Source organism: Ailuropoda melanoleuca, chromosome 12 (assembly GCF_002007445.2).
Source record: "Ailuropoda melanoleuca isolate Jingjing chromosome 12, ASM200744v2, whole genome shotgun sequence".
Classification (NCBI taxonomy): Eukaryota; Metazoa; Chordata; class Mammalia; order Carnivora; family Ursidae; genus Ailuropoda; species Ailuropoda melanoleuca.
This window is the reverse complement of record NC_048229.1, coordinates 37,416,653-37,433,004: the sequence shown is the minus strand read 5'-3', so window position 1 is coordinate 37,433,004 and position 16,352 is coordinate 37,416,653. Positions and strand designations below refer to the sequence as shown.

At 49.0% G+C, this 16,352-nt stretch overlaps 1 protein-coding gene across 1 annotated transcript in view; it reads left to right on the top strand.

Moving 5' to 3' along the window:
* The window catches only part of RYR1 (ryanodine receptor 1), a 108,094-nt gene that overhangs the window by 78,669 nt on the left and 13,073 nt on the right, over positions 1 to 16,352 (top strand). The window contains exons 80-83 of the mRNA XM_034639016.1: positions 163 to 244; positions 1,645 to 1,832; positions 13,374 to 13,715; positions 16,094 to 16,348. Coding sequence (XP_034494907.1) covers positions 163 to 244; positions 1,645 to 1,832; positions 13,374 to 13,715; positions 16,094 to 16,348 — 867 coding nt within the window. The remainder of the gene's footprint in view (positions 1 to 162; positions 245 to 1,644; positions 1,833 to 13,373; positions 13,716 to 16,093; positions 16,349 to 16,352) is intronic.

Here is a 16,352-nt window from a genome sequence, read left to right as displayed (position 1 = left end):
CGAGGAGCATGTCTGGACTCGGGTCCCCTCGGAGGTAAGAGGGGAGTAGGAAGGGGTCTTAGGCCCTGCAGGGTGGGTTGGGAGGGGTAGAAGCAGATGGAGGTGGGGTAAGGTGTCTCTGCAGAGACCAGTCATCACATAACTGGGGTGTGGGGTCTCTAGGACTCCAGCCAGATCGAGCTGCTGAAGGAACTGCTGGACCTACAGAAGGACATGGTGGTGATGTTGCTGTCACTACTAGAAGGTAAACACCCGCAGGGGGGGCATCTGGGGAGGATACAGAGGTTCAGACAAGCAGGGAATGGCCCTCTGAGACCCAGTAGAGCCTGACCTTCAACTTCCTCTGACATCGTGTCTGAGTCAAATGGGTTGGTGAAGGAGTCACCGTAGTAGGCTCAGCAAACACATATGGAGCACTTATTATATGCCAGGCCCTGCATGTGCGTACCTTAGTTCGTTGACTCCCCAGAGAAATCTTAATAAGGCGGGTGGTGCCTCATAGTTATTTATGTATTTATTTGTTAAATGTGTCAGTTAGCTTTTGCTGTCTGGTGAATGTCCTCAAAACTGAGTGACTTTAAACAACCGTAATTTATTGCTAATTAATAAGACAATTTGGGGCGCCTGGGTGGCTGAATTGGGGAAGCATCTGGCTCTTGATTTTGGCCCAGGTCATGATCTCAGGGTCGTGGGATAGAGACCAGCGTCAGGCTTCATGCTCAGCGAGGAGTTGGCTGGAGAGTCTCTCTCTCCCTCTCCCTCTGCACCCCCCAAATTAAATATATATATATATATAAGGTTTTATTTATTTATTTGACAGAGAGACAGCGAGAGAGGGAACACAAGCAAGGGGAGTGGGAGAGGGAGAAACAGGCTCTCCACCAAGCAGGGAGTCTGATGCGGGGCTCGATCCCAGGACTCTGGGATCATGACCTGAGCCGAAGGCAGACGCTTAACAGCTGAGCCACGCAGGCACCCCAATAAATAAATATTTTTTAAAATAAAATGAAATAAAATAGAATCTATATAAATAAATGAAGTGGAAAGGTACAAGAAAAAGCTGGAGCCCGTTTGCTCTCGAGAGGGGTGGGATCACACTTTACCACAGTCTCCACTTCTCCCCACTGGCTTCACTTTGGCTCTGCCTCACTCCTCTCTGGACCTTCTTGGCCTCAGAGGACTAGCGGAAGGCTTAGGTGTGTGAGCTCTGAGGTCATGCAGCTCTGGCTTCAAATCATCCTCACCCCCTCGCTGGCTATGGAACCCGGAGCGTGTGACTTTCTCTGAGTCCCAGCCTCTTCACCTGTACAAACGGATAGTAACACCCCTCCCCTGCTAGGATGAGAGCGCGCCAGCCCAGCACTGGGCTTGGCATCTGGGACCTGCTGGTAGCTTCTGTCATTGGTATCTTTATCGGTGACTCCCCCAGCTATCAGGAAGGTGGACCGGCCAGGTTCACACATGACGCTGATGCAGGTCAGGAAATGAGGCGTGCCCTCTGGGGGGAGGCGTGGGAGCTGGCCAGGGAAGCTTCCACCAGCATAGTGGATCCTGGTGGCTCCCGAGCTGGAGAAGGAGGCCGGCCCGCTGGGGCTCCAGAGAGGAGGCTCCCCCAGGCCGCGCTGACCAGCTCCCCGCCCACAGGGAACGTGGTGAACGGCATGATTGCCCGGCAGATGGTGGACATGCTTGTGGAATCCTCATCCAACGTGGAGATGATCCTTAAGTTCTTCGACATGTTCCTGAAACTCAAGGACATTGTGGGCTCGGAGGCCTTCCAGGACTACGTCACTGATCCCCGTGGCCTCATCTCCAAGAAGGACTTCCAGAAGGTGGGTGCTAGAAGGCAGGTGGGTGGAGTGCCAAATGGCAAGAGACTTCTCTGTGAGACTCAGCTTCGTTACCTGTAAAATGGGGATAGCACAGTCTTTGGGGTTGTTTTGAAGGTGAAATGCACGAAGGCCGATGAGAACCTTTATTTCGGTTATCATTACCCTAGTGCGAGTGTTATCATCGTTATCCGTAACGGTTATTCAGTTGAGAAACATTTGCTGGCTTTCTCCTCCGCGCCGGGCCCTCTGCCGGTACCATGGACACAGCAATGACCGAGACAGACACAGCCCTGCCTTCACGGGGCTTACGGTCTAATGGGGAGGCAGTCACTAAAGACCATTACAGGTCAAATAATGAGGCTTTTAGGAGGGGAGTGCAGGAACCAGTTCTATCCAGGAGCCTCCTCCTCTGCCTCTGTCAGTCCTCCCACCCCAGCTCTCCCCTCTCTCCCTACGGAACCCCAGATACGTCACTCGGCTGCTCTGAGCCTCAGTTTCCTCCTCTGTGAAATGGGACTAAGACAGTTACATTAACTGCCTCACAGGAACGGCGTGAGGTGGACAGTGTGTAGGCCGTTGCTGGAGCGCAGGGGCACTCAAAACATGCTACCTACTATTATTCCTGCCAGATCTTTCCCCCACCCTTTTGTTAACTATTTCTTTTGAAATAATTTCTGACCTACAGAGAAGCTGCAAGAACAATCCATAGAATTTCTGATCATCTTTTCACCCAGATCGCCCAAAAGTTCACTTTTTTTTTTAAAGGAAGTTTTTTTTTTTTTAAGATTTTATTTATTTATTTGACAGAGAGAGAGACAGCCAGCGAGAGAGGGAACACAAGCAGGGGGAGTGGGAGAGGAAGAAGCAGGCTCCCAGCAGAGCAAGGAGCCTGATGCGGGGCTTGATACCAGGACTCTGGGATCACGCCCTGAGCTGAAGGCAGACACTTAACGACTGAGCCACCCAGGCGCCCCAAAAGTTCACTTTTTACCACATTTGCTCTCTGGTGATTCTCCTTTTCTTCTAAATACTTAAGTGAGTGTCTCCTGCAAACAAGGCCATTCTCTCACATAACCACAGAACAATTATGCAAATCAGGAAATTAGCATCAGTATGACTCGGCTCTCTGCAGACCTTAATTCTGTTTTCACTCAGTGAAGAAATTGTTTTTCCTGCTAAGGACCCAGTCTGGGGTCAGGGACCACATTTAGACATCCTGTCTCTTTAGCCTCCTTCAATCCCAAACCCTTCCTCCGCCTGTCCTTGTCTTTCATGACCTTGACATTTATGAAGAATAGAGACTAGTTTTTTAGAGAATGTTTCTGTCCTTGTCTGTCATGATCTTGACATTTCTGAAAAACAGAGACCAGTTTTTTAGAGAATGTTCCAGAATGTGGGTTTGCCCGTTTTCCCCATGACTCGATTCAGGTTGTACATCCTCGGCAGGAGTGTCGTGGAAGTGATGTGTCCTCAGTGCATCCTGGCAGGAGGCATGTGATGTTGGTTCCTCCTGTTACTCTCAGCTTGCTTGGCTCGCTTGGTTCAGGTGGCGTTTACCAGGGTTTCCGCTGGAAATTTACCATCATTCCCGTTGATATCGTGTGAGGATGTGCTTTGCGACGATGTCACTACCCTGCCCACCCTTTAGGGTTAGCATGCATTGGTGATTCTGCCTAAAACGATGATTACTCGTAGTGGACAGATGGTAGTTTTCTTTTTTCTTGTTTTTTAACTTTTTAAACCTCTTTTTCTTAGGGGGGAAGGGCAGAGGGAGAGAGAGAATCCCAAGCAGACTCCACACCAAGTGCAGAGCCCAACATGGGGCTCGATCTCACGACCCTGAGATCATGACTTGGGCCGACATCAAGAGTCTAATGCTTAAGCTTAACCGACTGAGCCATCCAGGCACCCCAACAGATGGTGGTTTCCTAACTTCACCATACCCTTTACCTTTCGTAGGTACCATTTTGCTGTACTCATCCATCCATTTATTTGTATATATCAGTGTAGACCCGTGCCGCCTTATTTTAATCCAGGAGTTGCAACCACGATTACGCATTTAACAAACATTTAACAAACATTTAAATGTTCAGGGTCTGCTGAGTTAAAAATAAAGTGTCCCCAGCCTCCCAGGCGTCCTGAGAGCATCCCCGTGTCTCTCCCCCTTCTCAGCCATACCTCCCAAGGGCTGTCTCCCTCCACTCACTCCTTTCTCACCTCCCACCCCCTCCCTGACTCAGGGCTTGCTGGCTTCAGTCCCTGTCACTCTCCTGAGACTACCCTGACCAAGATGGTCAGTGACCTCTTCATCCCCAAATCTCTCCTCTGTTATCTTCGTGGCATCTGCCACTGTTGCCATTTCCTCCCCTCCGCAATGCCTGCTTCCCCGGGCGTCTGTCCTCGCACTTGTGGGACCCCCACCCTCGCTGCCAACCTCTCCCGGCCTCTTCACTGTTGCAGTTCCTGAGCCCTCCCGCTCCAGAAGAGCTGATAGTTACCATGTTCTCGCTCTGTGCCAGGTCCTGTGTGTACATGGATTAGGTCACGTAGTCTTTACAGCATCCCCAAGTGGTAAGGACTATTTTTTATTCTCATTGACGGAAGTGGAAACTGAGGCATGGGGAGGCAAAGCGACATGCTCAGGGTCACACAGCTAATACGTGGCAAAGCTGGGATTAGAGCTCAGGCAGCCTGGCTGCAGAGCACACAGCCTCCTGACTCGGCCATTGATCTAGTCAAATAAAGAGCGAACATTCCCTCGGTTCCAGGCCCTGGCCTGAAGTCCCAGCCCTACCCTAGAGCCTGGCAGGTTTAGGGAGAGAATCTCCATCAGCCAGGGAACCAACAATCACCATGTAGGAGCTAAAATACACCTCATTCATAACCTTTAAATGATTCTTCTCAGAAAAGGAAAGCCATCAATAAAATGAAAAGGCAGTTTATGGAATGGGAGAAAATATTTGCAAACCACAGATATTGGAGGGGCTAATATCCAGAACACGCAAGGAACTTACACAACTCAACAGCAAAAAAACAAAAACAAAAACAAAAAACCCAAAAACCTAATTTGTAAATGGGCAGAGGACCTGAATAGGTATTTTTCAGAAGACATACAAATGGCCGACAGGTACATGATGACGTGCTCGAGGGGCACCTGGGTGGCTCCGTCGTTAAGCACGCGACTCCTGATCTCCACTCAGGTCTCGACCTCAGGGTCGTGAGTTTGAGCCCCACATTGGGCTCCGCACTGGGTGCGGAACCTCCTTAAAAAATAAATAAATAAAAGGTGCTCCACGTCACCCATCATCAGGGAAAATGCAAATCACGCCCACAATGAGATATCATCGCACACCTGAGAGGATGGCTGTTATGAAAAAGGCAAGAGATAATGAGTGTGGGTGAAGATAGAGAAAAAGTAACCCTCATGCACCGTTGGTGAGAATGTGAAATGGTATGGCCACTAAGGAAAAGAGTATTTTTTCCTTAAAAAATGAAATGAAATGAAATGAATTTAGAACTAGGAAATGAAATTAAAAAATAGAACTGCTGTAGGATCCAGCAAAGCCACTTCTGGGTATATATCCGAAGGAAACAAATCCATTGTCTAGAAGAGATAGCTGTGCTCCCATGTTCATTACACCATTGTTCACAATAGCTGGGGTATGGAACTAACCTCTGAATGTAATATATAATGGACTATTATTCTGCCTTTTAAAAGAAGGAAATCTTGTGATTTGCAACAACATGGATGAACCGGGAGGGCATTATGCTAAGTGAAATAAGCCAGAAACAGAAAGACAAATAGTTCATGGCATCACTTACATGTGGAATCTTAAAAAAAAAAAAAAAAAGAACTGGTAGAAACAGAGAATAGAAAATGAGTGGTATGAAGGGCTCAGGGGTGGAGGAAATAGAGAGAGATTGGTAAATGGGTATGAACGATGAGTTATAAGATGAATTTTAAAAATGAAATGGGTACAGATCTCTCCTGACTTCAGAGCTTCACACAGAACAAGGTTGATGTCATATACACAACTTTTATAGCTCAGTAGCTCAGTGTCACAGAGTTACAATCTGCAACTTGAAAAGTGCATTGGTTTTATTTCGGAATAGAGAATATATTCACATAATTTAAACAGCAAAAATGTAACAAGGTATGAAGTGGGAAGTCTCACTCCCACTGCTTTCTCAGCCCACTTCCCCCCTCCCTCGACTTCCCCACTGCTGTGAGTAACATTAGTTTCCTTGGTATCCTTGCATCGGTTCCCCCCCCCCATTTTGTTATTTTCCTCCTTTCTTGCATAACAGGCAGTGAACTACATACACCGGTCTATATCACTTAATAATATATTCTGGAGATCAGAGAGTGACCTCATTCTTTCTGTGAAGGTGCCCAGTATTCTATCTTATGTATATATTATGGTTTCTTTGATTATTCTTTGTTGACAGACACCTGCTTCACTCCTAGTCTTTTGCTTTTACAACTCATGGGCAGTTGTGCAATTTGTGCACTGTATGAAGGTACAGTTGATAGCACAGAATATTGTAAATTTGTACTGTAAATTTCCAGCAGGTGGGAGTAAGTGTGCTGAGGAAGGCTCCATTTGGACCACTAGCAATGCTGGCTACAACAAATACCCTTGTACATAATGTCATTCTTTATGCGCCTTACATCTAAGAATATACTTCCAAAAGCAGGATTTCTGGGTTAAAGAGAAAATGCATTTGTCATTTGGACAAATTTTGCCCTCTGTTTTTCCCTGTCATTAGCAGCATGTGAGAGTGCCTGTTTCCCCACAGCCTCGCCACCAGACCGCATTGTCAAATATTTGGACTTTTGCCAATCTGATAGGTGAAAAACAATATTGCTGTGCAGTTTAAGTTCACATTGCTCCTACTAGGGGTGCAGTGAAACATCTTTTTCTGTTATTTCTTCTGTATTACCTTGTTCAGTGAACTGACCGTGTCCTTGGCTAATTTTTCTATTGGGATGATGGTATTTTTCTTCCTTATTTCTAAGAACTCTTTATGTATTAGGCTGATTATAACTTTGTTAGTGATAGGACTTGCACCTGTTTTTCCTAGTTCATCATTTGTCTTTTGACTTTGCTTATGGTGTTACTGTATATTTTTTGGATAAGCAGAATACTTTGATTTTCATGTCGAAAATCATTTAAACTATCTGATTCACTTTTCATGAAATAGATAATACAAGAATATGTTCTTCTTGTAAAGAAACTCAGAACTTACCACTATGGTCGCGGTCCCTTTTGGCCCCCACCCCAGTCCTGTTTTCTTCCCACCTCTCCAAAGACTACCACTGGCATCCACCTTGGTGCACATCTCTCCAGATGTTTATTTCTCAATTTCTTTGCATACATAGATCTGCATTTTAAAAGTATAACATTGTTTTCTGGTTTCCCAAGATCTTTGTGGTTGACAGAGTTCGCACTTTGCTAGGCATGTCTTCATTGATAAGTACTTTGCAGACTCCAAAAAACCCACTACAGTTGAGAAAGCCCTCCCTGGTGGCCGAAGACACATTGCAGGCTAGTAACTTATGCTTGGTCAGTACTGTTTTGAGGTTTTCCCTTTTTTTTTTTTTTTTTTAGTCTGCAAATGTTATTTGGGTATACCTCATAAATTCATCCATTTATTTTTTTTAAAGATTTTATTTATTTATTTGACAGAAAGACAGCCAGCGAGAGAGGGAATACAAGCAGGGGGAGTGGGAGAGGAAGAAGCAGGCTCCCAGCAGAGGAGCCTGATGTGGGGCTTGATCCCAGGACTCTGGAATCACGCCCTGAGCCAAAGGCAGATGCTTGACGACTGAGCCACCCAGGTGCCCCAAATTCATCCATTTAAAATGTACACTTCAATGTGGGTTTTTTGGGCATATTCACACAATTGTGCAACCATAAGTACAATCTAATTTTAGAACATTTTAATCACCCCAAAAAAGACACCCTGTACCCTTTAGCAGTTACTTCCCACTTCCCCCACCCAGGCCCCTGACAACTGCTAGTCTACTTTCTGTCTCTATAGTTTTGCCTGTTCTGGACACTTCGTGTAAATGGAGTTGTATAATAGATGGTCTTAAAATATTTTTCTTTTGGGGTACCTGGGTGGCTCAGTCGGTTGGACATCTGCCTTCGGCTCAGGTCATGATCTCAGGGTTCTGGGATTGAGCCTGTGTTGGGCTCTCTGCTCAGTGGGGAGCCTGCTGCTCCCTCTCCCTCTGTACCCCCCCTTGTGCTGTCTCACTCTCACTCTCTCTCTCAAATAAATGGATAAAAAATTTTTTAAAAAGACTTTTCTTTTGTAAGGAAAATTACTTTTCCTTTTATAATAACAAACCACAATGTCATTATCATTCCTAACCAAAAAGGGGATAAAAACAAACAAAAAATATCTACAATTCTTTAAATCATCAAATATCTAGTCAATGTTCACATTTCCAAATCTCATAAATATCACTTATAATTTAAAAACTGTTTTCTGGGGGCACCTGGGTGAGAGTCTGTTGAGAGTCTGACTCTTGGTTTCAGCTCGGGTCATGATCTCAGGGTCATGAGATCGAGCGGAGTCAGGCTCCACAATGGACATGGAGCCCGCTTAAGATTCTCTCCCTCAGGGGCGCCTGGGTAGCTCAGTCGTTGAGCGTCTGTCTTCTGCTTTCGGCTCAGGGCGTGATCCCAGGGTCCTGGGATCGAGCCCCACATTGGGCTCCCTGCTCCGCTGGGAGCCTGCTTCCTCTCCCACTCCCCCTGCTTGTGTTTCCTCTCTCGCTGGCTGTCTCTCTTTCTGTCAAATGAATAAATAAAATCTTAAAAAAAAAAAACCAACCAAAAAATAAATAAAGTGTCTCTCCTTTAAAAAAAAAAAAAGATTCTCTCCCTCTTTCTCCCTCTACCTTTCCCTAACCGCCCCCCCCCCACTCACTTGCACGAGCACGAGCGCACTCTCTCTCTCTCTCTCTCTAAAATAAATAGGGGAGCCTGGGTGGTTTAGTTAGTTAAGCAGCTGACTCTTCATTTCGGCTCGGCTCGGGTCATGATCTCAGGGTCCTGGGATGGAGCCCACCTTGGGCTCCTCGCTCAGCAGGGAGTCTGCTTGTCCCTCTCCCTCTGCTCCTCCTCCCAATCTCTCTAATAAATAAAATCTTTAGAAAAGAAATAAATCTTTAAAAAATTAAAATGTTTTCTTTTTTTTAAAGATTTTATTTATTTGAGAGAGAGTGAAAGCGAGAGCAAGAGAGCGAGAGCGACCACGAGCTGGGGGAGGGGGAAAGGGAAAAGGAGAAGCAGACACCCAGCTGAGCAGGGAGCCCAATACAGGACTTGGTCCCAGGACCATGAGATTATGACCTGAGCTGAAGGAAGACGCCCAAAAATGTTTTCTGAACCAAGATCCAAACAAGGTCCACCCATTGCAACTGGTTGCTATTTCTTTAAACCTCCTTGTATCTACCGCTTCCCCTCCAGCACTTTTCCTTTTCCTTGTAGCTGATCTGCTGGAGACCCAGGTGCTCGGCCCTGTAGAGGGGCGCTCTCTGACAGAAATACAGTGTGAGCAGGGCACCCGGCTGGCTTGTCAGTAGAACACGCAGCTCTTGATCCCAGGGTCGTGAGTTTGAGCCCCACGGTGGGAGTAGAGTTTACTTTTTTAAAAAATTAGAAATACAGTGTGAGTAACATGCATCATTTAAATATTTCTAGCATCCCTGCTTTTAAAAAGCAAAAAGACACGCATGTGGTCATTTTCAAAACAATATATTTTATTTAACCTCATATATCCAAAATATCATTTCAACATGTAATCAATACAAAACAACTCTTCCGCCTCTTACTTTCTTTTTCTCGTGCTAAGTCTGACATCCAGTATGCAGCCCTGATTCAAGGGCTCAGCAGCCCCAAGTGGCCCTTGGCTCTCATAGGAAAGTGCCTGTCCTGTTTGTAGAGTTCTGCACGGTTTCCAGGGCTCAGGCAACTTTGTAGTGTCATGTAGCATGTTCCTCCTTCCCGTGTTTCCTGCACACTGAGACTTAGGTCAAGAAGCCCATCAGATGTAGGTTCAGATTTGCTTGTTTGTTGTTTGTTTGGTCGGCACATCCTCTGTGGAGCCGCCTGCGTTCTTCAGGAGGCAAATCCTTGCTTGTCATCTCTCCTTGGTGAGGTCGGCTGCTACCGCTATTCACTGCCCAGACGCGTTAGTGCACTAGAGACTGCAAAATGACCATCTCCTCATTTTTGTTAATATTCGTATTTCTAAGGGACCATTTATCACGCATCGTATGGTTTCCTAAACACAAAGCTTCATAGGATTCCCAGACTCTTTACAAAAATGTATTTCACAACAGGCGTTTCGGTTTCTTTATGGTTTAAATGGCAAGGTCAGGATTTTTAAAAGGACTTTTTAATTTTCAAAAATTATAATGAAGGGACAAACTCTCCTCTGTGTTCAAGATGCTTAATTCACTGGACAGCTGTGTCCTGGACATCTACTGTGTGTAGCAGCAAGCAGAACAGAGATCCCACCCTCAGAGCAGATAGCCCGTGGGAAGGGGCAGATGAAAATAACTAGATAGGGGCGCCTGGGTGGCTCAGTCGATTAACTGTCCGACTCCAGTCATGATCTCAGGATGGTGAGGTTGAGCCCCACAGCGCTGGGCGTGGAGCTTAAGAGTCTCTTTCTGCCCCTCCTCCCCCTTCCTCTCTAAAAAAAAAAAATAATAAATAATAATAATCATTTCAGGTTATAATCTGTAGTCTGAAGGAAATGAGCAGTGTGCCATGAGAGAGAGCATAGGTGGACTAAGCCCTGTCAACCTGGTGGATGGGGGAGGCCTTTCCAGAAAAGAGCATTGAAGCTGAGAGCTGAAATGTGCCCTGTGGAGGTGGGGGAGGTCGTGGCATCCCCAGAGAAAGGGGACAGAAAGTCTAAATGCTGAAAGGTGGGAACCAGAGGGGTGGCAAGGGGGCCAGCATGACTGGAGAGAGCTGTTGATGGGGATAATGGAAGAGGTCAAGTGCAAGAGGGGAGGAAGGCAGCAGATGTGCAGGGCCTGGTTGGCTGCAGGGAAGACTCGAATTTTTAACCTGAATGAAATGGAGCCAAGGGACGATTCTGAGCAGGGAGAGGTGTGTCCTTTGATGTTTACAGGGTCGCCTGCCTGGGGATAGAGGGGGAGCAGGGAGAACAGGGAAGAGGTTGCTGTGAGAGTCCAGCGGGTGACAATGCAGGACAGAAACCAGGGTGGGACCATCGAGGGGGCAGATGTGTGTGGGTTCTAATCTGTGAAAGCGGAGCTGACAGATTTGCTGATGAATCAAGTGTGGGTGGTGAGATAGAAAAGAGGAATCGAGGATGACTCAAAGGTTTTAGCTTAAGCAGCGGGGTGGGGAGCGATGCTATTCCTGAGATGGGTAAGACAGTGGGAGGAGAGGTTTTGAAATCAAAAGTTCAGTTTGGACTATTTCCAGTTTGGGGTAGAGATCCACAAAAGGATGTTAGATAGGGGCTTCAGCAGTTGAGTGTCTGGATTCTGGGGAGAAGTTAAGGCTGAGATGTACATTGGGCGCTCATTGGTTATGGGATAGTGTTCAGAGCCTTGGGCCTCAATGATATCTCCATAGAGAGTGTGCATCTCAAGAAAGGGGTGCAGATTCCAGGCCTGGTGCCCCCAACCTGTTGAAGTCTGGAATAAAGGAGGACTCCAGCATAGGAAGCTGAGAGCCATCAGAGAAAGAGGTATTTCGAAAGAAGCGGAGTGGGCAAATGGATGATGACAAAGAGAGGGCCACAAATCACAAGAGCAGAGTCCAAGACTGAATGGAGGGGAATATAGTTCCAGGCCTCCCCATTGGGAGGGGGTCTTTTAAGAGGGGCAGTGTCACACCGCATCAGAAGTGGGGGCAGCAGGTCGGTGCGGCAATGGTAGATAATGAGGAGTTCCTGTGTGATGATGTCTCCACACTCTGTGGTTTATAGAGCTCTTCATGATTTGCAAAGCATGTTACTCATTTAGAAAGCATTTTGCAAAGTTCTTGGCTACAAAGCACTTTTTAGAGCCAGAAGATTTCGCTTCTGTTCCTACCCCGGAGCAGCATTTCTCAGACTGCATGCTGCAATTCATCTGAGGGTCATGAAATTAATTTAGTTAAGTCATGCCTAGCATCTTTAAAAATAAAATGGTATTGAACATGGCAGAGTGTGTTGCATAACGAAAGTCAGAATCATATCATAAACCCCTTTCTCTGGAGTCCCACTACAAAATGCATTCTTACTGTGAGTGCAGTCAAAACATTTGAAAAACTGCTCTAGAGAACTTCTTGCGACAAGTGCACAGGAGATCAGCACAAGACTGTTCAATGAAAGTGTTGTCTGTAAAGTAAAAAATTGGAAATAACCAAAATGTCCACTATCGGGAGGATATATGGTGTTACATTTATTAAAAATACTACTCAGCAGTAAAAATGAATTCATTTGATCCATAGATCAACATGGATAGATCTTGAAAACATAGTTGAGTGAAAAAAAAGCAAGTTTCAAATTATATAATAGCATTTCTTTAAGTTAAAAAAAATGCATGGGATAGTATGTATTTTTGTGAGAAAATGCCCAGATATTTAGGTAGTACAAGTATTGAGACATGTTTGGAAGGATAGATCAACGCCAGGATAGTGGTTACTTTGGGAGAAGGTGGGGGTAGCATGGGGGGGGGAGTGAAACAAGAATGCACAGAAGGCTCCAATCATATCTGTAATGTTTCAGTTCTTAAATATTTAGTATTTGAAAAATATGTCCATGTGAGCATTTAATTCTGGGGTGATGGGCATATGACTTTGTTTCCAGCTGAAATTCAGAGCTCTCCACTGTGTCGAGTGTCAATAATGTACTTGCTGGAAAGGGGTGAGGGCAGCCCAAACGGGCCTTCGGGAAGGTTAGGGGTGGGAGGTGACATGAATCAGTCAGGGCCCTAGCCTCGAGGGGCTGTCCTGGAGGAGACAGTAGTTACCTAACTTGGAGATAGAAGTTGTGTGGGTGGGACTGTAGGACTGACATCCGAGGGAGGGACATGACCAGCTCAGGGAGGAAGTCAGGGAGAGCACCATTCTCTTCTAGTTCCCTGATCCCAACTGGACAGACCCTGCCTACCTCCACAGGGTCCCAGGGAGCCTCTGGGACAGGCCACAGGAGCCCACAAGCAGGGAGGGTAGACAGCAGGCCTGAAGGGCACATGGAGAGCCTGGGGCAGCATTTCTTTACTATTCTACACAAGTGCTGAGTTTCACCGATTCACATCTTACCATCTGTGAAAAAGGAATGTATCTTACGGTGGATGGTGGCTCCGCTTTGTGGAAATGCAGCATTCCGGTACAGCCCTATCTGTGCCAACCTGCCGGGGTTTCAGCCCTGGGTGGTGGTTATGATTCTGGAATTTTCTGTCTTTATGAAAAGCCCATAACTGTTTTTAAGAAGAGCACTGAGGCTCCTGGGCCGGCCCTCTGACCTCTCCCGCCCACCCCTGCCCCACCGCAGGCTATGGACAGCCAGAAGCAGTTCACAGGCCCAGAAATCCAGTTCCTGCTTTCCTGCTCTGAAGCGGATGAGAATGAGATGATCAACTGTGAGGAGTTCGCCAACCGCTTCCAGGAGCCAGCCCGAGACATCGGCTTCAACGTGGCAGTGCTGCTCACCAACCTGTCGGAGCACGTGCCCCACGACCCGCGCCTGCGCAACTTCCTCGAGCTGGCGGAGAGCATCCTCGAGTACTTCCGGCCCTACCTGGGCCGCATCGAGATCATGGGTGCCTCGCGCCGCATCGAGCGCATCTACTTCGAGATCTCGGAGACCAACCGCACCCAGTGGGAGATGCCCCAGGTTGGCGGGCCTGCGCACGTGCATGCTCACCTCCCCCAGCTCTGGTGCATGCTCCTTGCACGCTTGGACCCCACAGGGGCGGGTACCTGCTTTGTACAGCCACTGCGCAGGCCCTGGGGGGCTCTTGCTGCGCTCGTGCAAACCCATGCCCACCCTTTGCACCCATGCTATGGGCCCTGCGGTGCCCTTGCACGTCCCCGGGTCTCCACTGCCCACCTCTAGCAGATTTAGCCCAAAGATAGATGTAAGCCCCTCGCACACGTACTAGTGTTGCTGTGCCCTCACTGGCTGCTTGAACACCATGCCTGCCACTTGCACACTCACCCTGGGAGCTCTAGTGTGTCCTTATAGTTCTATTCACACCCACGCTGTCACATACTGGAACACGTTGGTTATAGATGGTAATACATCTTCCTTGCTCATCTTCCCAGCAGCCCCTGGTGTGCCCTCTCTCAAGCTGGCCTACTCATGCCCTCTCTTTTGCACACTCATCTTGGAGGCTTGGGGCCGGGGGTGGGGGTGCCTTGTTTTGCTGGCCTGCTCCTCACCAGTCACCGCATGTGCCCCCAAATGCTCTCTGAGGTCCCGGGAAATGATGTCCACTTACTTGGGGTCCACGTGTTGGTGCACACCCCTTGTACACTCACCCAGAGGTTATAGTCCTGGCACACCATATGGTTATTCACCCCTCACTTATCCAGCCCCTGCATGCGCTCTGTGGCATGCCCATGATCACCTGCACACGCTTGGACCACACTCCAACTCACCCACAGAGCTCCTGAGTGTCCTTGGCGGCTAGGCCTATCCTCGGCCTGATGTGGCCTGTCTCAGGCTCTCACACGCCCACCCACAAATGTCTGAATGCCCCCTACATGCTCACTTGCCCCAAGAGTACACTCATGCGGCTCTGGTAGGCCCCCAGCCAGCTCACACTTAGCTTGCATGTAGTTCCCGTTCCCTATCCTCTTGCACTCCCATGTGCCCCTCACACACTCTCAGCCTCCAGCCCTGACTCTGTTGCCCCGGTAGTCCTCCTGCTCACACACTGCATGCCCTTTACACTCCCACTTCCCATTTGTTCCTCACCTGCACATTCCTCCCACATGCTCTTGCACACCCCTTCCCATCTCACACTTGTAGCCCATGAGGCTTGCACTCCCATCACCGCCTCCACAAATGGGCCCCTCATGTCTCCTCAGTGACACCTGGCTCAAGCACACCTGGGCTCATTTTCCACGCTGAACCCTGTTCTCATATTCTGGGCCTTATTGCACTGACTCCCGGGTTCCCCTTGCACACTCACGCCTGCCTCATGTCCGCTGACGCTATGAATTGTAGGCCCCTCCCACACTAAGGCCCCCCTCCAGTTTGGGCCCCAGGCCCTTGCATGGCTGCCACGTGTGCCTACGTCCACAGTGGACACTTGAGTTCCACACCGTGGCATCCTTCCCACATCTTCCCATACCACCACCCAATTCCTCCTTTAGTCCCTGGTGCCCACTCACATACTCCACAGGACCCCTCAAGATTTTGCACATTCACCCGTGTCCCCTGGGGCCCGATTGCATATCCCCCCCCCCAAGCAATCTGGCATAAAAGTGGTTGCACCATCCTTGCACGCAGGATGTCTGCCACATCCCTCCTCCTGCAGGAAGCCCCGGCTCACCACAGGCCTTTCACACTCTTCTACAAGCTGTGGGTGCTCCACCCACCTCCACCCCACCCCCACCTCTCACGTGCTCCCCACATGCACACTTTGTCTCTGAATTCCTCCAAACACCCTGTTCTGCCTGCTTACCCTCTCGCATTCCCACTTTCTCCTTCTGCTCGAGGCCACGTGTGCCGCGTGGACCTCCAGTGCTCTGCAGCCCTATAACAGCGAGCACTATGTGGCATTTATTAGGCTCCGGGCACGGTTCTCATCTCTCGGCATCTCTGAACTCACTGAAACCTCACACCAACCCTATAACTGAGGTCCTATTATTATCCCCCAATGTCGGAGGGGGAGTTACGTCTAAGTCACCCAGCGACTCAGTGGCAGAATCAGGGTTGGGACCCAGACAGGCTGGCCGGCTGCGGAACCTTTGCCCTCACCCACTACGCTCCATCTCTCAGAGGAGCGAAGAGCATCGGTTCCCGGGCCAGCTTGTGGGGAATCCAATCCTCCCTCAGCCACCGCTCGGCTGCGGCACCCCGAGGACGTGACTTGCTAGGCCCCCATTTCCCCAGCTGCGAAGACTGGAGCAGCCGAGCCCCTCGTCTAGGATTGTGGGTGGGGATTCCGGGGGATCCTCGCCGTCACACGCCCGGCGCGGGGTCGGGGTGGGGGGCTCGGCGGCCCGCGCGCTCACCCCGTGGCGCCCCCGCCCCGCACGCAGGTCAAGGAGTCCAAGCGGCAGTTCATCTTCGACGTGGTGAACGAGGGCGGCGAGTCCGAGAAGATGGAGCTCTTCGTGAGCTTCTGCGAGGACACCATCTTCGAGATGCAGATCGCCGCGCAGATCTCCGAGCCCGAGGGCGAGCCGGAGGAGGACGAGGACTACGGCGCGGCGGAGGCGGGCGTCGAGGGCGCGGAGGAGGGCGCAGCGGGGACCGAGGGCGCGGCAGGGCCGGCGGCGGCCGGGCTTGACTGCGCGC